The sequence below is a fragment of the Labeo rohita genome, chromosome 2, assembly GCF_022985175.1.
Source record: "Labeo rohita strain BAU-BD-2019 chromosome 2, IGBB_LRoh.1.0, whole genome shotgun sequence".
Taxonomy (NCBI): Eukaryota; Metazoa; Chordata; class Actinopteri; order Cypriniformes; family Cyprinidae; genus Labeo; species Labeo rohita.
The window spans coordinates 17,244,923-17,267,021 of NC_066870.1; the positions used below are offsets into that span (position 1 = coordinate 17,244,923).

General features: G+C 36.9%; 1 protein-coding gene across 1 annotated transcript; it reads left to right on the forward strand.

The window, feature by feature from the left end:
- Positions 1–14,182: 14,182 nt before the first annotated feature.
- agtr1a (angiotensin II receptor, type 1a) lies at positions 14,183–19,884 on the forward strand. Its single transcript, XM_051096890.1, has 3 exons — positions 14,183–14,398; positions 14,690–14,761; positions 18,521–19,884. The coding sequence occupies exon 3, from the start codon at positions 18,585–18,587 to the stop codon at positions 19,674–19,676; it is 1,092 nt and encodes a 363-aa protein (XP_050952847.1). The 5' UTR covers positions 14,183–14,398; positions 14,690–14,761; positions 18,521–18,584; the 3' UTR covers positions 19,677–19,884.
- Positions 19,885–22,099: the final 2,215 nt, after the last annotated feature.

Sequence of the window (22,099 nt, forward strand, 5' to 3'; positions counted from 1 at the left end):
TTTTGTTGTCATTGGGAATGACCTCTGACCTCAGTTGAGATGCAGTCAGGGCTGCCACTGGTCAAATTGGCGATGGTTAAATAAAATGATTTAAATGTAGTTATATTAACTTTAAAGGGAACCCTGGGTATTAAGACCTGTGTGGCTTAATATACTATAAATAATGTCTCTTACTGGAATATATCATAGAAAATCCATGAAAGCTTTGTTATTTAAAAATCCACATCATTTTATACATATTTTGGACTATGATGGGTGCCATTATTTCGATGATGTAAAAAGGTTGCACTCTGTGAGCTACAGGTGCTACATGTTGCTATTTTTCCCGCAACACAATTCGGAAAATAACCATGGATTTTCCCCCACAAGGAACCTAAACATCCCCGGATATTGAGTGAAATCTGTGCTGAGAAACTCTTCAGTGGCTGCGGTGTCATGGCAAGCATTGGCATGTTTACATCCTGCCAGGATGGCATCTAGTATTTCTTTGCTCTGCTGTTTGTAAACTCTTTTCTTAGCTGTGGTCTACTAAAAGCCTCAAAGTAGGGTTTTTACAATGTGCTTAAAGTGCTTGTACTTGAATTTGACTTTTTGAAATGTATGGTCTGGAAAACCCTTAAAAATAGCAATATTCCTGAAGAGGTGCTTGAATTATTAAAAGACGATCTATCTATAAAATAAGTCTTTAATTTTTTTCAATGAGCACATATCTTATCGTGCAAAATTTACGCAATTATTTTTGGTTTATTTTGCCTATTTCAGTTAATGTCATAAAACTATCGAGCTGAACCAGTAGTAGTGCTATGGCTGTAGACACAGAAAGAGGAACAGATGAACCACTAAACAAGTCATTGACGCTGGAAACGTTCCAATGGTCTACTTGCACAACTACTTCTGCGTTCTACTTGTTACGGCTCGGGAGTTTCCGGTTAGTGTTCAGCGCACCTACACACAGACAGTTTCTCATGAGAACGCAGATTATTACTACATTTTAGGGCTGGCATTTCTTGAAAAAACAACTTCTCTGCGTTAACATGAATCATCTTCCAACCTCAAACTGCTGAAATGTTACTAAAATTTCCCTTCAGTATGTGCATTCTGAATAATAAATATATATATTTCCCCACTAAGAGCACTGACACATGATTACTCAGATCAGTTTATGTTGGATTAAAACCACATTCCACTGAGTTTGGAAAATTCTGTAACTGTTACTCAGTAATCATCAGAATATGTCTTCTCCTGTATCTGAAAATGTCCGAATTTGAAATCATCCCGTGAACTGTCATTTTATTAGGCGTTTAAGTCAACTAGATGATTACAGCGCATTGAAAACGTACATGACCGGAAATAACTGAGCTGTAAGATTTCAAAACGGAAGTGCGTCACGAGGCTCAGTGCAAGTAGTCCATTAATTCAAACTTGTGACTTCGGTCTTTTAAGCATTTCACTAGCAAAAACCAGATCAAATTAAAAGAACCATTCATTTTCGAATTTCGACATCACTAGTAATGATTTTAAAAAGTACTTTTGACGTTTTTCGAAACTCTGAAACAGTTTAGCCATTGTGTCGCAAAATGATTCACTGTTTCGAAGCACTCTAATCGGATTGTGTATCTTCAATTATTCGATTCAGGTCGGGACTTTAAATGATTTAATTACAAATCATTTGATAGAGATTAGAATGTTGGAGAGGGTTCGCAAATCATTTGACTAAAGGGATTTCAAGTCGCATATTGCTAATCATTTGATTTACATCCGAACTTTGCAAAGAAAAACAGAAAAGAAAAACAGTGAAGACCTACACTGCTTCTCTTGTTGCCCTTCAACTGATAATTACAACCAAAGCCACACAATGTGGCATCGTACCAGCATTTTATTTTTATTTTAAGTTGTGTATTCAGAGTTATGGTAAAGATAACAGCAGGTAGGACCAGTAGCTCCCCGAGTGTAACCATTCCAAAGAATGGCGCCCCCTGTAGTCCAAAATATGTATAAAATGGATTTTTAAAAATAACGCAATATTTCAGTAAGTGACATAATTTATGTTATATTAAGCCATACTATACCCACAGTTCCCTTTAAATAAAAATAAAAAATTGTTGAACGTGTACTCACCCACAAGAAAACATTTTTTTCACTGGAGAAAGTGTTATGAATTGTTAAAGCTGAGCACCACTGGCCTATAGGGAGCTCAAAGAATGGACGTAATGCTTGGTTTGCTAGCTTAGATTGAAAGTTTTTTATGTCATAAGAAACAATCAAGAGTTTGATGCATACTCTGCGTCTTAAGATTATTTATTTATATATGATGGATGAATGACAAGCACGCAGATGTTAAATAAAGACAGTCTGGGGAATTGAAATCATCCACATGATAACCGTACTGTATAAATTACCTTCTTTCACATCCTCGTAACACAATCTAAACATTTTCTGAAGACAATCAAGAGCCGTTTAGACCCGTGCAGATGTATGAATGGACATTGCAGTAAACTTGAAAGTCAAAAAAGTTGTAAAACATATCTGCATTTGGTTCTTGTTTTCCGATGTTTATGGATAACCCTGTGGATGTCTATGGCATTTGTGATGGACAGATTATGGTGCCCTCCACTTTGAATATGTTGCAATGCAACAGGAGTTTTGAAGCTTCTTGTAGACAGCATGACTTTTCAACCTGTATGGATGGATATTCTTTTGTCTTAGATCATGATCATGTATTTTATCAGGAGCAGCAGGAACTTTGGAAAGTGAATGGTTATAGACACTGGAGTCCAAAAGAAGAATTTCACCCCACACAGAATGGACAAATACGAGGAAAAACGTTTATCTTCAACAGTTCAGACATGGATAGACCTGTTCATCCGAAGTCCAGTCCGAACTGGACGCGGTTCACCTGTCAGTGGCTGGAGCGATCTGCAGATCCTCCACAGTGCTGTAAGAAAAACTATTGCACAATGCAGGAACTCATCTCACATCTGACAGCGGAGCATGTTAATCTGTCAGGACAATCCAGTTACGTTTGTTTATGGGAAGACTGTTCTCGTCAACGGAATCCATTCAAGGCTAAGTACAAACTGATCAATCACCTAAGAGTCCACACAGGAGAAAAACCCTTTCAGTGCTCATTCGGATGTGGACGAGCGTTTGCACGGGCAGAAAACCTGAAAATTCATGAAAGGACACATACAGGTAACACTTTAATTGTTATTATTGGGGGTTTTTTTGCATGAAGTGATTGGGTGTAATTTAATGATTTTTTTTGTTGTTGTTGTTACAGGTGAAAAACCTTTCAGATGTCCTTTTGCGGCCTGTGAAAGGCGTTTTGCAAACAGCAGTGATAAGCAAAAGCACATACGTGTTCATGCACTGGAAAAGCAATATATATGCATGCACTGCAATAAATCATATTCTCATGCGAGCTCCCTCAGAAAACATGCAAAGGTAAATTAGAATTTAAAAATCAATCAATATAATAATCAATATACAGATCTGAATTCTATCCTTTACAAATAAATTTTATATTAGTGCTTTTACATATCCTATTTTTTTGTGATTCAATAATTGAATTTTATGTTTTGTAAATTAAGTTCTGTTCTATATCTATCTCTCTTCTTCTTCAATGCAGGTCCATCTGCCAGTCATGGAATCTACTCAGAACTATAATTATGACACCAGCTATAAAGATCCCAGCCTTTTTTAAATAATATTTTAAAGGGGTCATCGGATGCCCATTTTCCACAAGTTGATATGATTCTTTAGGGTCTTAATGAAAAGTCTATAATATACTTTGGTTAAAAATTCTCAATGGTAGTGTAAAACAACACCATTTTTACCTTGTCAATATGAGCTCTGCAGAAATCATCCCATTCTGAGGGATTGCTCCTTTGAATGCAAATGAGCTCTGCTCGCCCCGCCCCTCTCTTCTCTCTGTGGAGTGATGAGCTGCTCGGAGAGATTGTTTACTTTAGCCGCGTTTAGCCGTGAAACTTGCCAACTAGCACGTTATTAGGAAAGGTGATTGCAGAGATTCATTAAAAAAACCCTTATACTCACTTCTGCTGTAGGAGAAGCTGGATCACGAATAATTTGTGCGAACATAGACGCATTTATGTAGATCGGGAGGCGCATTCACTTTACAAACAAACGTAATCCACTGCATCTTCAGCGGCTCAGATGTCGGGAGTAAATGACGACCACCATGTTCATTATTACATTCAGCAACACAACACCTCGAATCGCACAATCTGAGATATTCTGTGTCGGACTGTTACAGCTGATCTGAGGTAAGACTCTCATGTCAATCAGCTATCGTGGGAGTGGCCTCTATCGGTGTGATATCCCCTTATTTTTCGATTTGGATATTATTTTTACAGATTAATTAAAAACCACTGCATGGTTTTTATCATTATAGGGTAGATTTGTACATACACTAGCCAACACACATTAATGTTCAAAAAGATGTAAAAGTGAAGTTTGCATCCGATGACCCCTTTAAGGTGTGCCCTAGTGTAAAATTTAGCAGTCTCCCATTTCTGGTCTGTGGAGAATAAATTATTAATACTTATCATCTTTGATGACTAAAAGCAGTTTGTATGTTAGTAGATCCTTTAGGTTTCATGTCAAAACTGTTACAGCATGATGTAATATACAGACATATAGTCATGAAGTATATAAATGTGAAACTAGTCTGTGCAACTGCTGCTTCTAGCTTAAAGTTCAAGTGCTAAGAATGTTTATACAAAATCATCTCCACTTTGTTGTTGTCTTGTAAAGTGATCATGTTTGATTACAGTGTAATAAAACATTAAACGTTGCACAATTCATTTCCATTCAGGACATTTTTTATCAGCAAGCAAAATAAGAGCATTGTAAATGACAGTGAAGGGGAAATTGTGCATTCGTAAATGTTAATGTGTCCACTTCAGCAGAGAATGATTCTGGAAAAAACTGTGTGTTCTCTTCCCCTAGACAGAATAAATCTTCCACGCACTGATCTGATGTCTCTGAACAGTAATTGCATTCATTAGAACAGGCTGACCGGTGCTAATCACAGCTAATCCATCTGTGGGTAAAAGTTTAGCCTCTAATAAATAATTAGTATAGAGTTTACTTTTAACTGAAGCTGAATTTAAAGGGATAGTTCACCCAAAACTGAAAATTCTGTCATCATTTACTTATCCTAAAATTGTTCCAAACCTTTCTTCTGTTGAACACGTGCGTAACCAAACAGTTGCTGGTCCCCGCTGACTTTCATAGTATGGAAAAAAATCAGTAAATAAACACTATGTAAGTTAATCGCTACCAGCAGCTGCTGGTTTACCAGCATTCTTCTAAATATCTTCAAAGGAAGGTTGTCCATTAAGTATCAGCGTTCAAGAATATCACATTTTAAATGAAATAATAATGACTTTATTCAACAATTTCTTCTCTTCTGTTTCAATCTTGGACAAGAGTACACAAAGTACGTGTGTTTTCCTCTGCTTGTAAACAAAGCACTGCACATCCAGGTTCTATATCAGAACACCAGCTCCTGCATCAGCAGCACCACACGCATACGTGGTGCTCTCGTGAACTATTCACGGACAGAGAGGAAAAGATATAGTTGAATAAAGTTGTTATTTTTGTTCTCTTTGCACGCAAAAAGTATTCTCATCGCTTTGGAAAATTAAGGTTGAACCACTGATGTCACATGGACTATTTTAATGATGTCATTACTACCTTGAAACTGGTAGTTGCACTGCTGTCTATAGAAGGTTTGCACTTACGTAACAGTATGCATGTCGGCTGTGCACTGATTGCACGGTTAATGTACTACTGAATACATTGTTCTGCTAATTCATGCTGTCTAAACCATGGAAAAAACGTGTGGAAGCTGCTAAATCATATAGAGGACTAGTAAGCAGGAAAATTAAGCACTAAAATTAATAGGTGGTAAAGATACATACAAGCAGTATTAATTAAGATATTAGCCTAATATTTCACCTACCTGACTGGAAATGATGAGAACAAACACGAATGTTGTAAAGATTCTTGCCCTGGAAATCCTGGTTCAGTCTGGCCAACCACAAATGCCTTTTGTTCCTCAGACAGTTTTTTGCACTCTTCTCCTTGATTTGTTATAACTTTTGGCAGTCTATAGCACTCCAAATATTTTTTCCCAGTCCAACCGATTAGTACAGCCCAAAACATGATAATAATTGACCATTTTCAGCAGCTATAATCAGCAAAATATGCGTGGTTAGTTCGGTTCAGTGGCATTGTTTACATTCAGTCCCGCCAGTATGACGGACTGATGACGCGTCGTGAAAACACAATATGCAGGGTCAGAAACTCTCGGATTTAATCAAAAACATCTTAATTTGTGTTTCAAAGATGAACGAAGGTCTACGTGTTTGGAACGACATGAAGGGTGAATTATTAATGATAGAAATTTCATTTTTGGGTCAACTATCCCTTTAATGTTTATCCAGAGTGCTTGCACACATTTTGCTTTAACGCTGTATGATTGTAGGTTATTTCATATTAACAGTTTATTTTCTGTCAGTTCAAAAAGGCACATTAAGTGCATTTGCTACGTAAAGAAGTATATTAGCCTAATGAAGGTTATTTTTAGATTATTTGAGTGATCCCAAGTGATTCTCATCTGAAGGCCCTGGTGAAAAAAACAGCATATGCTGGTAGGTATGTTTTGATGCTGGAATGCTGGTTAGGTAGGTTTTGGTGCTGGTTTAAGCTGATCCTTAGCTGGTTTAAGCTGGTCCTTTGCTGGTTTTTGCTGGTCATGTTGCTGGTCAAGGACCAGCATGAACCAGCAAAGGACCAGCTTAAACCAGCATCAAAACCTACCTAACCAACATTCCAGCATCAAAACATACCTACCAGCATATGCTGTTTTTTTCACCAGGGGGGTTCTCCCACCGGACTGAACTATCAAAGCTTCCTGTCATTTTAATGTGCAGCTGTCAGAAATACCTGCATCTCTCATTTCCATTGGTATGACAGGTCTTCAGATGCTCTAATAATGTTCATATGTCGTCCTCACACTTCATTGATTGGCGTTTTCCCTTGAGTGTTTCTTGATTAATATCGCTCTTAAAATCACACTCTACTGTACATAATAATTGCAGAGTGTCTTAGGCTACTGTAAAGTTTCGGCTGAGTTTGTTAGAAACTTGACATTAGATGTAAACCTGTGGACATACAGAGTGCCACAAGGTGGCAGAGGTGAGATGCACATCTTTCTATGACAGGAAGGAGCACGACAAACATTTACTTAAACCTGGTATCATTTTTTTACAGCAGCCCACATAACATAATGGAAACTATATCTTTGTAACAACGTAGATTATGACACTGACGTAGTCTGCAGTCAAAAGTGCTTCTGTGTGGTGATAAACCTGTCAGCTGTGATAATGATCAAAAGACACAAGTAACCTGTTCAGAAGTAATTGAGCCACTGTTTGAAGCCTCAGGCCCTCTACTCCATACATGGTTTAGACATCCATTAGTGAGCTTTATTTGGTTACAGGAACAATATCATGAAGGACTGCTGCACTTTCCTGTCTGTGACTGATGAGTCTACGTGATCAAGAGGACTGGCAGGTGCAGACTTCTCTCTTGAGTATAAATCATAACCTCAGATGAATGAACATCATATTGGTTACAGTACTGTACATTTTGGCTGGCCTGAAATGATAGCCAGCTGTTCAACGGTAGACCTCACTTGAAATGACTAAATAAATAAACAACTCCTCCATCTTGAACCCTTGGTCACTTAGTAAATTATGATTTCAAGTGGTTGTGTTGAACCAGAACTGGCCTAGGGCAACAATAAATAAACAGAACAACAAACATTCTGCACGTCTTATCGAGTTCAACGCTGGTCAGCTCTTCGTGCTTCCAGTATCCAAAACAATTTTGCATGACTGACTCCTGGGCTTTGGGGTTTGTCAAATTTTTTGAGAATGAACTTAATGATCATTCTCAATCATTGGGCCTCATGAGATGGAGAATATAAAAAATGTGCTTGCTCTAAAATAAACTTTCCTGGTGATTACCTTCTTTGAGTGTTCACATGTTGTTTGAACAAAGAAATAGGGGAAAGTAGCAAAAAATAAACATTAAAGGATAATGTTACAAAGAATATTTAAAAAATCTGAATGAAGCAAATCCAGCTAGCTCAGTCCATCTCATCTGCTTTTCAGTTTTCTACACGACGTCTGTCTTTCTTTTTAAATAGGCAAAGCTGATATTCATTAAAACACAATTATACAACTGACCTTCGTTCACAAACTATAAAAAAGCAACATTTTAGCAATACATTTCATTAAGGCACCTAAAAGCATTACTGGGGAAATTATGTTTGCAAGTATCATCATGACTATAATTATGATGCATTCACAATGTGTGTGTAATAATCTCTGATATCCTCAGTGAGGGATTGGAGGAGATATTCTGGGCGGTGAGACTCTGCTCTTTATCAGAATTCTTCAGAAGGTGTTGAGTGAAGAGCAACTAGCCGTATCAAACTCATGTACTTATTAATACAGAGGCTTCGTGATGGCAATACATGTGAGCTGCAGCCAAAACAATGAGCAGGCCTAGATAATGCAGTCTGGGCAAGTCATGCATTAGACTTTCTATTGTGTACCCTTGAGAACCACTATGTCCTTGTTCCACAGTGACAGTCTTCCTTGTTGAAAAGAAAAAACAGCATATGCTGGTTAGGTATGTTTTGCTGGTCTTTAGTTGGTCATGAGCTGATTATAAGCTGGTCCTGAACAAGAGCTAGTTGCTCGGGACCAGCTTAAACCAACTCAAACCAGCTACAAAACATACCTAACCAGCATATGTTGTTGTTGTTTTTTAACAGGGTTAAAATGACACGAATGCTTTAGTGGTGGTATCCAGAATGTTTTTCTCATGTATGTGACTCACATCAGCAGTAGCAGCGAGGGCAAAAGTTAGGACTCACAGAATGACTCATGTTGTAAATGTCCAGGGCATGCAATATCCACATTCACTTCCTGGCAATGAGGTAAACTAAGTAGTTTCTATATTTTAAATAGACAGAAAAATAAATGATACAGTTAAATTCAGCTAAAAATGGGTTATTTGTTTGCCTCTAGAGATTGATTTAACAACAACATACATATGTGCCATGTATAATATTTTACATATTTGTTTATTAGCACCGTCAGGAGGACAAATGTGTTTTTGGGAGACAACAGGAAGATCTCAAATATCTACACAAACAAACTTTAAAAGTCCCTAAGGGTTTTTTTGGTGTTTGGTTTTTGCTTGGCCTCAAGATGGCCATGTTGATTTAGGTGTGGACAAATTATAGTGCTCTCTGGGGTACAGCTGCATGGGAATCAGAGCTGTGAGATTTAAACCATTAAACATCATTATAGAAAGCTCAAACCACAATGTTTCCTTGAATTCTGTCTTAAGGCTTAGGAGAGAGTGGGGTAAGTTGAGCTGGTGGGTAAGTTGACCCACCCCCTGAATCTTGGTAACTGTACACTTTTACTGTTATGTGACCATGTATTTTGGGAATCACACATAATTTCTGGCAGGCTGTGAAAAGGAGAGACACATGGGACTTTAAAAACTGGTTTGGTTTGTCAAAGTCAAATTTTCGCATAACAAATGTAATGGCTGTTACATCAAAGCAAATTTTTTCAGGTCTAAAAATATGTATGATGCATGTAGGTGATTTAGCAACATATAAAACCATGCAGATCATTTAGCTAAATATTAGCCTGAATTGGTAAGCTAGCTAGTTTTTTTTCCAAAATTGAGGGAAAGTGAGCCAAATGCTGTGGTGTAAGTTGAGCCAACACATTATCCTCTCCTTAAGGCACTGAATTTAAGAAAAATCTCTTAAGTGTTTTTCATTTTAATTTTTATCGTAAAAAATGTGGTAGCAACATTTTAGGTTTTACGGTTTTAACTTAAATGTACTTTTAAATACTGTAAACTGATATAATGTTAATATACCAACCTACTGAAGTACTGAAATCTGTTTTGTACCTTTGTGATACACTAATAACCACCAAAATCAGGTGGTGATGAGAAAGTCACATGATGAACCAAATAGTAACAAACATGAAGCTGAAATAATGCAAAAAACATTAAACAATATTAGATGTAACATACAACCCTAATGTACACAGCTGATAAGAAAAAACTAAGAGGAGTAACAATTATTTCAACAACAACAAAAAAACATCAAATTTGAAATGTAATGCAGGAAATTCTGGGAATGTCAATTTACGCTTATTCGCTGTAAATTATACATTCTTTTTCACTTCCAAAAACAGTATACTAATGTAAAATTACATGCAATGTCCAATACAGTTTTTCACCGTGTATAGGGAACTTACTGTTAACCATTGAACAGGTATTTACTGTTGCATTTTTACAGTCTTTCACCGTTAAAGTCACAGTCATTTTTTACAGTGTGGTATTTTAATGTGATATTACACAGCTGGTTTAGTTTCTCATATATATATATATATATATATATATATATTATTTGTAGTTTATTTATTAGGGACAGTAAATGCACCAAATCTGAGAACCAGAAGGTGCTTTTCATCACATTATAATCAAATCTTTCTTACCACCTTTAGTCTCTAATGGCCTGTTCGACATTGCAGAAAAGCTATCATGCCAAGAATCTTTCAACTAAAATGTTTATTACTTTCAGTGACATTAATTTCTCCATTCTAATTCAGTTTTTATCTAATTTCACTCAACAAGCTCTCTGTTTAGTCCGTTTTTGGCAAGGAATTAAAGACTAAAAATTAAATTAAATTTGATTGGTTTTATTTTGCATAAGTTAGCTTCAAGAAAAGAAATATGGCTGTAAAATTAAATAAAAAAAAAAGTAAATTATCTTTAAAATTTCACATGGGTTTGAATCAGATACAGTCAGATGGTTAGTTTTCACCCAGATAGTTCATCTTACCCACTGACTTAGGTCAATATACCCCTAACCTGGGGCAAATTGAGCCACAGAAACATTTTTATAAGCCTTTTTTTAAAAAACTCTTTTTTCATAGATACACTCAGATCATTTATAACGATAGGAAACATCCTAATTACTTTAGATAGTTTCATTGTATTTCTGCCTCATTTTTCCTTATCTTGAAGACCGCATAATTAAATGCGCTCCCCTACTTTGAATACTTGATGTAAATGACCAACTGAAGAAACTGCATTATTACACGGCTCTTTGCTATGGTAAAGTAGGCTACGGGAATACTTTAATATAGTTTCATATCTGTATTTTTTAATTCTGTATTTCTCCCTGGTGAAAAAAAAAACAGCATAAGCTGGTAGGCATGTTTTAATGCTGGGATGCTGGTTAGGTATGTTTTGGTGCTGGTTTAAGCTGGTCCTTGACCAGCAACATGACCAGCATAAACCAGCAAAGGACCAGCATAAACCAGCTTAAACCAGCATCAAAACCTACCTAACCAGCATTCCAGCATCAAAACATACCTACCAGTATATGCTGGTTTTTTCACCAGGGGTTCATTGTGATTTACAAAACAGTCCACACAGCAACAAGAAAAACACTGCGACACATGTACACTGTAAGTTGAAGTCATATTGTGTGCGTCTCAATTATCATTTGAATAGCCATTGTGTTTCATGACGTTAGGCACGGACGCGGCAAATTGTAAATTTTACAGGTCTGGTTTCCAGTCTCATCAATGACTAGCTATGTTTAGCTGTACAAAACAGCTTGTTTTGCAGCTTTATGTTGCAAATGGCCTGTCTTACCATATTATTTTAATGTATTATCTTAATTATGAAAATATAATGGTTTGTAGTGCCAACAGTTTTACTGTTTACTGTTGTTATTCTTTTCATTATGTCTCCATAGAGTTGAATGAACCAGAAGTCTCGCCCATAGGCTCACTTCCGCATTGAAGAATAAGGTGGACACAGGTACAGCCCATCGGGCGATTTATTTTGTCAGGGGTTTTGTAATAACCAAGATAAATGTAGGCTACAGTCAGTCCAATATTTGATATTATTAGAATTTTGATTTAAAATTCTATTAAAGTGCTTTTTAACATTTACCCAAACGAACAGTTGGAACAAATATCCTTAATAAGGACAGGGGGAGCTGCAGACATCAGCATCCACATTGCTCCCTGAGGGCAACATTAACTTTTGAGCACATGGGTGTATTAAATTAGCCTCCTATTGATGCAGCAACACGTAATCCACTTACTATGAGACTTATGCTCCACACTACCTGTCTCTGGCCAGTCTGTTTGTGAAAAACTGACCATATTATTGTCTTTTTGCAGACAAAATCAAATTCTATGTTACGTGTTCTTAACGATATACTGTCTTTGGCCTGTTCAAGTTCCTTCTAGTGTTAATTTTTTTCCAAATACATAGATTAAAGGAAAGGTTTCCAGATGCGTTAAATGTTAAAGGGGTCATCGGATGTTAAGTTCACTTTTACATGTTGTTTGAACATTAATGTGTTGTGTCAGTATATGTACAAATATACCTTATAATGATAAAATCCATGCTGTGGTTTTTAATTAATCTGTAAAAATACTACTCCCTTTTTCAAATCGAGCCATTCTCAGATGACTGTCGTTTTGGCGTCACACAGACAGAGGCCGCACCCACGATAGTTGATTGACGAGCGTTTTACCTCAAATCAGCTGTAACAGTCCGCCCTCTTTGTTTGGATCCCGGAGCAGGGATGTAAGTTAGACAACAATATCTCCGATTGAGGTGTTGTGTTGCTGGATGTAATAATGAATATAGTGGTCGTCATTTACTCCCGACATCTGAGCCGCTGAAGATGCAGTGGATTACGTTTGTTTGTGAAGGGAATGCACCTCCCGATCTACATATATCCGTCTGTGGTTGTGCGAATCATTCGTGATCCAGCTTCACTTACAGCAGAAGTGTGTATAAGGTGTTTTTTATGAATCTTTGCGATCACCTTTCCTAATAATGTGCTAGTTAGCAAGTTTAGCGGCTAAACGCGGCTAAAGTAAACAGGTTCATCTCTCCACAGAGAAAAGAGAGGGGTGGGGCGAGCAGAGCTCATTTGCATTTAAAGCAGCCTCGACCAAAATTAGATGATTTTTGCAGAGCTGATTTTGGCAAGGTAAAAAGTGTGTTGTTTTACACTACCATTAAGAAGACTTTTCATTAAGACCCTAAAGAATCATATCAACTTGTGGAAAATGGGCATCCGATGACCCCTTTAAAAGTTTCCATGCTGTTGCAAAGGAACATTTCTGGTACAAATAGTTGCTTTATTGGTATGACCAGACCACATCGAGTATTCATATTTTGAAGCAACTCTCTCACAGTTAGATTACTTTTAGCCATGACATGACACGTTTTTTGTGTGCAAGAGCTTTAGTGCTGCTTTGACTGACTGTTTAAATGAAGAGATGAAAGAGCTGGATTTGCCCTTGGGATTTCAGGGTAGAACAGGCACCAGAGGCCAGAGTTCCCAGAGGCCTCAAAAAATGAGAGAAAGACTAAATTACCAGTATGTAATTTTAAGCACACACTTTAAGGAAACCATCTGAAAAATGCCCATGGCTTTATGTGTGCTTTGGAACATTAAGTATTTTGAAAAGCACTTTACAAATACATTAAAATGTCATTTATTTCTGTGCCTTATTTAATTCTGTCTCTAGCATGTGGCATGAGTGAATCCCTCTTCTCCTGCTTCACCACAGACATCAACATAATGTCTAATATATTTCCCTGCTGCTTTATGAAAGTGGCTGAATGCAATATCATTAGGCTATTGACTGTGAGCTTGCTTTAATATTCCCAGAAGGCCATTTGTTTGTCTTTTGCTATTCATTTCACAGGTTTAATACCAGACTCGCCCTGATGATATGCATTAATATAGAGCCGTCAGAATAAATCATGTAAATGTCCATGCTGTCGCACTAGCAGTCTGTACCTTTTTTTGTCATGGGCTTAAAGCTGGGATAATCATGTAATGTGTTTTATGCTAATGTGCAGCCTTTTTACCGAACAGTCCATTGAAGAAATGCTGTTTACAAGCATGTGGAAAAAGAAGAACAGAACATGTTTTTCATATTTAAGAGAAAAAGGTGACCAAATAAATGATGGGAAAATCTGCCTCTGCCCTCAAGGGTCTTTTTCTGCCTCTCTCTCACCCCCACTTTTTGCTCCCATGACCATGGATGTATCCGGCCCCCGCAGTGGGTCCCTGGCGTAGTTGTAGGACTATGGGAGAGGTATAAGAGGGGCGTAGAGGAAAAGCACCAGGCACTCTGTCATGGCCGAGAGTCAGGACGGATCTCTTAAAGCCAATTTTGGAACTGACGGAGAGGCTTGGATGTCATCTTCACTAAAGGTAAAAATACAAATTTTTCTATCTTAATATAATTTAACATATTATTTTAACTCTTTAATTATATTTTTAATTGTTACCTTATGAATATTTAATCAAACCCTAATCATAACCCAAAGAGATGAGTAAGCTTGTGAGAACAGATCTCAGATGTATTTTCCTTTGTAAATGGCTCAAACTGACACATAACGTCAAAAAACACACAGTGAGTCATAGCATGTTTTTTACCGTAAGGCAGCATCTAATGTTTTTAAGCATTTGTGTGTGTTCTCTGTTGTCTGTCTGGTCTGTCAGTGTCTCTCCGGCTACTTAACCCACCACTGATGTAAATGGCCGTGTTTCATGTGTTCAGTTCAGCACATCAAGGTAAGTACCAACTCAGAGGACTTTACTATTCTTGTTACTCTGTCACAGTTTGAATGGATAAGCTTTCCTCCACTTATTTTGCTTAACAGAGCTGATCATATCCATCAGTGTTGGGAGTACAGAGATTTTATTAGACCATTGAAATAAAAATAAATGCAAACAAAAATCTCTTATCAGTATGACAAATTACAGTAGCCACTTCCTGAGCAATAGCGGATGTCTGATAAGCATATTAAAATAGATTGAGTGATATTCACAAGACGCAAACTTTGGAATGCAATGTCGTGTGTTATTGGTTGTTAACTCCCTTGGCAGCACCCCTGCATCTGCTTACATAATATGTGCTTGTCTTATCATGAAAATGCTAATACTTTATAAATATAGAATCTGAATTCAGTTTATTGACCGAGGCCAAGTAAGTTACAATTACAAGGAATTTGCCTTGCTTACCTTTGTTTTCAAGCAGTTAATTATGATAGATTACATACAGCATACAATATAGATATACTGTCCTCCATTCAATATATATTATTATGCAGTATATCTGAAGCCTTTTTAAAACGTTCAAGCAAACTGATGCCAAGAAATATGTAGCTCTTCCCTTTCTGCTGAGGGTGAGAATGCAGCTTTATTAGAAAAGACCAGCTAGAAACACATGTTTGACATGAGAGCTTGACCTTGTTTGACCTTTACACCCATGAGAAGCTGCCTGATGTTTCCATTATTGTACAGTTGTGGGAGCTTGAGAGGATGAGCAAACTTAATTCTCACAGTGCATATGTCATGATATATACAGTTGCAATCAAAATTATTCAACCCCCCCAGAGACGATGGTACTTTACAAATACAAGCTTTTCTGAAGATCCAGGACTTTATAAAAATTGCATCTACAACAGTTTAATGGCGTATTAAAAGTTATAATGTCAGTATAGAATGTAATGTTTTTTAGTTATAGGATTGTTTAATATCACAGCTATGTCATAATTATTCAACCCCTGTTCAACATTGCTGTTTTAAGTCACTTATTTTTTTATGTTAGGGAACAAAATTGTCTTAAAACACAATTAAGCCTTTATAAACTTTATTAAAAAACAGAATTAGCTTGGGGTGTGACACATACACAGTTAGCCCATGCATGTGCTGAAGTTGAGTCGCTAATATGACACAGTCAACAGAGCTCTCACAAAAACTATAGAGAAGAAATTGTCTTATTTTATTAGAAAGTCTAAGGCTACATTAAGATTTCCAAGACATTAAAAGTTCCTTGAGACGCAGCTGGCAGCCTTATTCCTTAGTTTGAAGTGTGTTGTACCAGAAAACCTGGTGGTGTTGAACAAAAAAGCACAATGTCATAAAATGTTTGATCAGAGTAACTGAGAAAAACCTGCAGTGTACAGCCAAATACTTGCAAGATGACCCAACAAAAGGAGGAAAAACATTTCAATGCAGAGTATAAGATGAACACAAGACAAGTATGGCGTTCATGTTGAGGCATCTTGCCGAATACCACTCTTGCCCAAGAAGAACAAAAAGACAGTTCTGGAAGAATGATTTATGGAGTGATGTAACCAATCTGGAACGTTTTAGACCTGTGGATCAGCAGTATGTCTGGTGCAAAAAAGGCAAAACTTATTGGCAGAAGAACACCATCTCCACTGTCAAACACTGAGGTGGATCAGTCATGTTATGGGGTTGTTTTACTTTAGCAGGAAGTGGAAAACATGACTGTATGAAGGACATCCTGGATTCTTTGAAGTATCAGGCCATTTTGGCAAGAATTGTGATGCCTTTGATGCAAAGACTGAAGCTGATGATCAGACTTTCTTGCAGGACAGCCATCCCAAAGTATACATCCAAATCTACTTACGCTTGGTTCAGGGATCAGTCATAGAATGTTCTTGAGTGGCCTGTTCAGTCTCCAGATTTAATTCTCATTGAAAATATTTGGTTGAATTTGAAAAAAGCAGTGGCAATGTGAAAACCAAAGATTATCAGTGATCTGAAAGCTTTTTCAGGCGAGGAATGGACCAAGATTGCAGTAAAAAAGGTGACAGAAGCTTTTAAGCACTTCCAAACAGCGTTTATTGGTGGTTTTAAGGAATAAAAGATTCTGCACCAGATTTTACTTTTGGGGGTTGAATAATTTTGAACATGAATGTTTAGAGCCAATTTAATTTTCTTTCATTAGTCATCAACTTACGTTCTCAAAATTACTCAAATGTGTATGAATAAACTTTCTCTACTAGTGTACTGATGGCTTTGTTGAATTGTTTTCACAAAATTTTGTTCTCTGCAGCAAAATGTCTTGCAGGTCAAGGGGGTTGAATAATTTCGATTGCAACTGTATATGTCCATCAAATACTTTTACTTCCAACTCGCTAAAATACCAGCCTCAGCCCAATCAGAAGTACCAGTACTTACATAGAAACCTATACATCTGAGCCTGATAAAAATCTAGAGTTGAAGTCAAAAGTTTACATACACCTTCAGAATCTGCAAAATGTTAATTATTTGACCAAAATAAGAGCGAGCATACAAAATGCATGTTATTTTTTATTTAGTACTGACTTGAATAATATATTTCACATAAAAGATGTTTACATATAGTCCACAAGAGAAAATGATAGTTGAATTTATAAAAATGACGTTCAAAAGTTGCTTGATTCTTAATACTGTGTTGTTACCTGAATGATCCACTGCTGTGTGTGTGTGTGTTTTTTTTTTTTTTTTAGTGATAGTTGTTCATGAGTCCTTGTTTGTCCTGAACAGTTAAACAGTCCGCTGTTCATCAGAAAAATCCTTCAGGTCCCACAAATTCTTTGGTTTTTCAGCATTTTTGTGTATTTGAACCCTTTCCAACAATGTATGATTTTTTTCACACTGAGGACAACTGAGGGACTCATATGCAACTATTTAGAGAAGGTTCAAACCCTCACTAATGCTTCAGAAGGAAACGCAATGCATTAAGACTCGGGGGTGAAAACGTTTTGAATTTGAAAATGAGAGTAAATTATTATTTTGTCTTCTGGGAAACATGTACATATCTTCTGTAGATTCTAAAGGGCAGTAATAAATGAAAAAATATGATATTTAGGCAAAATAAGAAAAATGTCTTTATACTGTTCAAAAGTTTTCACCCCCTGGCTCTGTAAAACTTTTTAACAGTATAAAGATATGTAGCCTACATTTTGGATCTCAAAATCATATAGACATTGTTGACATGCTGAAAAACCAAAGAATTTGTGGGACCTGAAGGATTCTTTCTGCAGAACAGTGGACTGTTTAACTGTTCAGGACAAACAAGGACTCATGAGCAACTATCACTAAACAAAAAACCACAGCAGTGGATCATTCAGGTAACAGCACAGTATTAAGAAACAAGTGTTTGTAAACTTTTGAACAGGGTCATTTTTATAAATTCAACTATTATTTTTTCCTGTGGACTATATGTAAACGTCTTTTATGTGAAATATATTATTCAGGTCAGTACTAAATAAAAAAATAACTTTTGACTGTAAATGTTTCCATTTAATGCACTGTACCAGATGTATCTCATTTTTAATATAGCTGGAAAGAGCTGTTGAAGCACAATCAATAAATTTGCTGTTACCTAAAACCAACAAGCTCGTATATAATATGAGCAGAAGGACATCTAGTGTTTGTTGCAAGTAATGCACCTTTCAAGTGGATAAAAGCCTGTTGTAACTCTTGTGCCATATTTTTTTGCCATATTAACCTGTATCCACTCTGTTCTTATAGGGCTCCTTTGGTGATGCAGCTTTCTAGGCTGTGAAACTGAAGTTGTGTTTGACAGATCTCCAAGATGGACAACATTACAGCCGACCCTAACGCGGCCCTCAAGCTCACATGCAACATGACCGGGCACCACGATTTCATCTTCACGTTCATCCCAGTAGTCTACAGCTGCAACTTTATCATCGGAATCGTAGGCAACAGTTTGGTAGTCGCTGTCATCTACTTCTGTTTAAAGCTGAAGACTGTTGCCAACATATTTGTTTTGAACTTAGCCATGTCAGACTTGACTTTCCTCCTCACCCTGCCCATTTGGGCCATATACACCGCAACAGGCTACGAGTGGCTCTTTGGAGACTTCCTATGTAAAGCCATCGCTGGTATGGCTCTCCTTAATCTATATACTAGTGTTTTTCTCCTCACTGCTCTCAGCATTGACCGGTATCTAGCCATCGTTCATCCCGTCAAGTCCCGACGGTGCCGTACGGTGGTGTACGCCCGTGTGACATGCGTCTTGGTTTGGGTAGTGGCTTTCCTTTTAAGCCTTCCCACAGCTGTTATCCGTGGGACCCATTCTATACAACATAACAATGCAACAATAACTGTATGTGCCATTCTAGACAAAAAAGATCACCCTAATGTGGCAATGGCAGTGGCAGCTCTCAGTCTGATGAAGGGCGTTCTTGGGTTCCTTCTGCCCATCACCATCATCCTCACATGCTACTGCCTGATCGGTCGGTCTCTGCTCAAAGCACGGGACATTCAGAGGAATTCCAAATCGAACGGGGACGAGGTGTTGAGCATGCTGGCCGCCGCCGTGCTCTCGTTTTTCCTTTGCTGGACGCCACATCAGATCTTCAACTTCATGGACATGCTTCTTCTGCTGAAAGTGATTGACAACTGCAATGTCACTGAGATCATTGACACCGGAATGCCGTTTACCATTTGTGTTGCCTTTTTCAACAGCTGCATGAACCCAATCCTGTATGGTTTTGTTGGGAAGAACTTTCGCAGGAATTTGCTGAAGCTCTTGAGGTGTTCCTCGACCTCTGTGGCCTCTCACCCCACCCTCAGTACCAAGATGAGCTCACTTTCATATCAAACCTCGGAGTCATTACACCTTTCCGTCATTAAACCGTCCTCACTACCTCAGGCCACATGAGAAAAACAGGAAGTGAATGAATCATCATCAAACTCACTGATTCAAATCAGAAGATGACTCTTGCTTATTGTGTTGTTACTTGATACTGGAATGGGAACAAAATATTGTGATCCATCTTTTTGTCTTTTAAGGTATTGTTTGGTCAGTGTAAATATACTACAAACTATTCATTATCGACATGCTGGTATATGTAAATTTTATCCAACAACTATATGACAAAGTGTTAAGTTAACTTTTACACCTTCCTTGCCAAAGACCAAAACATGCTGAATGTACTATCTATCTATCTATCTATCTATTAGGGTTGTCAAACGATTAATTGCGTTTAATCACATACAAAATAAAAGTTTGAGTTTGCCTAATAAATGTGTGTGTACTGTGTGCAATTATTATGTATATATAAATACACAAATTAATGTATATATTTAAGAGAAATATGTTATGTACAAAACATGAGATGTGTTTGTATTTATATATACATAATAATTACACACATATATTAAGCAAACTCAAACTTTTATTTTGTATGCGATTAATCACGATTAATCGTTTGACAGTGCTAATATATATATATATTTCACCCATCTAAAATGTTAAAGTGTGATTTGTGCAGTTTAAATGCTGTATTTACACCAGTGTGATAAATTAATGAAATCTTAAGCATTCCACACAGAGTGTTTTCACGACGCGTCCTCAGTCGGCCATATTGGCGGCACTGAACATAAACAATGCCACTGAATCAAGCGTAACTCACATATTTTGCTGATTATTGCTGCTGAAAATGGTCAGTTATTGTCATTGTTGCCAAAATCATAGACTGCCAAAAGTTATAACAAATCAAGGAGAAGAGCGCAAAAAACTGTCTGAGGAACAAAAGGCGTTTGTGGTTGGCCAAACTGAACCAGGATTTCCAGGGAAAAAATATCGACAATATTCGTGTTTGTTCTTATCATTTCTGGTCAGGTAGGTAAAATATTAGGCTAATATCTTAATTAATACTATTCGTATGTATCTTTACCACCTGATCATTACAGTTTGGCAAATATTGCGCCCTTTCATGCTTACTAAGTCGTCCTTTATATGATTTAGCATCTTCCACACGTTTTTTTTCAGTGGTTTAGACAGCATAAATTAGCAGAACAACGTATCCAGTAGTACATTAACCATGCAATCCATGCTGTTGTTTACATCTGAGTATATCCAATATGGCCGCACATCCAGGTAACTGACCAAACCACGATGTAAGTGCAAACCCTCTATTGTACCGCAGTATTTTTACTCCGAAATGTGTTTCTGTGTCTCATAGCTCCACTGATTAGACCAGAGGTTTACAAACATTTTTATGCCATTTTTATGAAGATCCAAAAGACCTCATTCCTAAAATATAAAAGCTAACTCACGGTTTATCTATATATAATTTATATATTCACCTTATTATTCGACACCGACGTAACCTTATGGACAAGAATTACGGCTCATTAGCCGCTATTGGAAAATAATGTGCAGTAAACGATAAAACGGTAAAAAAAGTTTGCACTACAAACCAATGTGGTCATAATTAAGAGAATACATTAAAATAATATGGTAAGACACACCAATTTGTAATATCAAGCAGCAAAACGAGCTGTTTTATACAGCTAAAAAAATCTGGACACAGATGAGACAGAAGCCAGACCCATAAAATTTACAAATGGCCATTTTTAATAGCCACTCTTATGGCAAAAATAAGGTGGATAACTAAACATTTTATACATACAGTAAGTTTCTATAAACTGCATTTTTCTACACACACATAATTGACAGCAGAGTTTATTAATTCACTATAATGATAATCTGACCAGTCTGTAGAAAGCAGAATTAAACAGTAGGTTTTTTTTTTTTTAATATTGGATTTAATTGACCATTTTTGCACTTTTTTTCCTCACAAATTCTACTTTGTGGCTCTCTGGGGCCCAGTTTGAAACCCCCTGGATTAGACTATAGGATGGAATCTAGTTTTCCCATTTGATGTGCTATCATGTTCATCATTGTGTAGTCTTGATTTAAATTATCTGATTATTTTTCTTCCACCACTCTGTCATTTTGTACCCCAAGCAGGCTCTAATGGTTGGTAAAACTGTTTATTCTTCTGATAAATGGTATTTTGCACCATGCTGTTCTATATAATGTACTTGAGTCTAAAAATGTGTAAGTTGTCCTTAAACAGTAATACAAAAAATAAATGTATTGAACTATCCACAATATAATGGCTAATGCTAGGATTTTTTTTTATCGCTGGATGGCATGAAATTAAATAAGTAGGAGACATGATTCATTTTTTACTGCTGTGAGACAAAGCTTCTAACTGCATTTGAAAACATAATTTTAAACTGCATGTATACAATATGCATAACTAATTTATTTCATCTCAGCTCATACCTGAA

Coding starts and splice junctions, on each gene's coding strand:
- agtr1a (XM_051096890.1), top strand. CDS start 18,585: ATGGACAACATTACAGCCGACCCTAACGCGGCCCTCAAGCTCACATGC.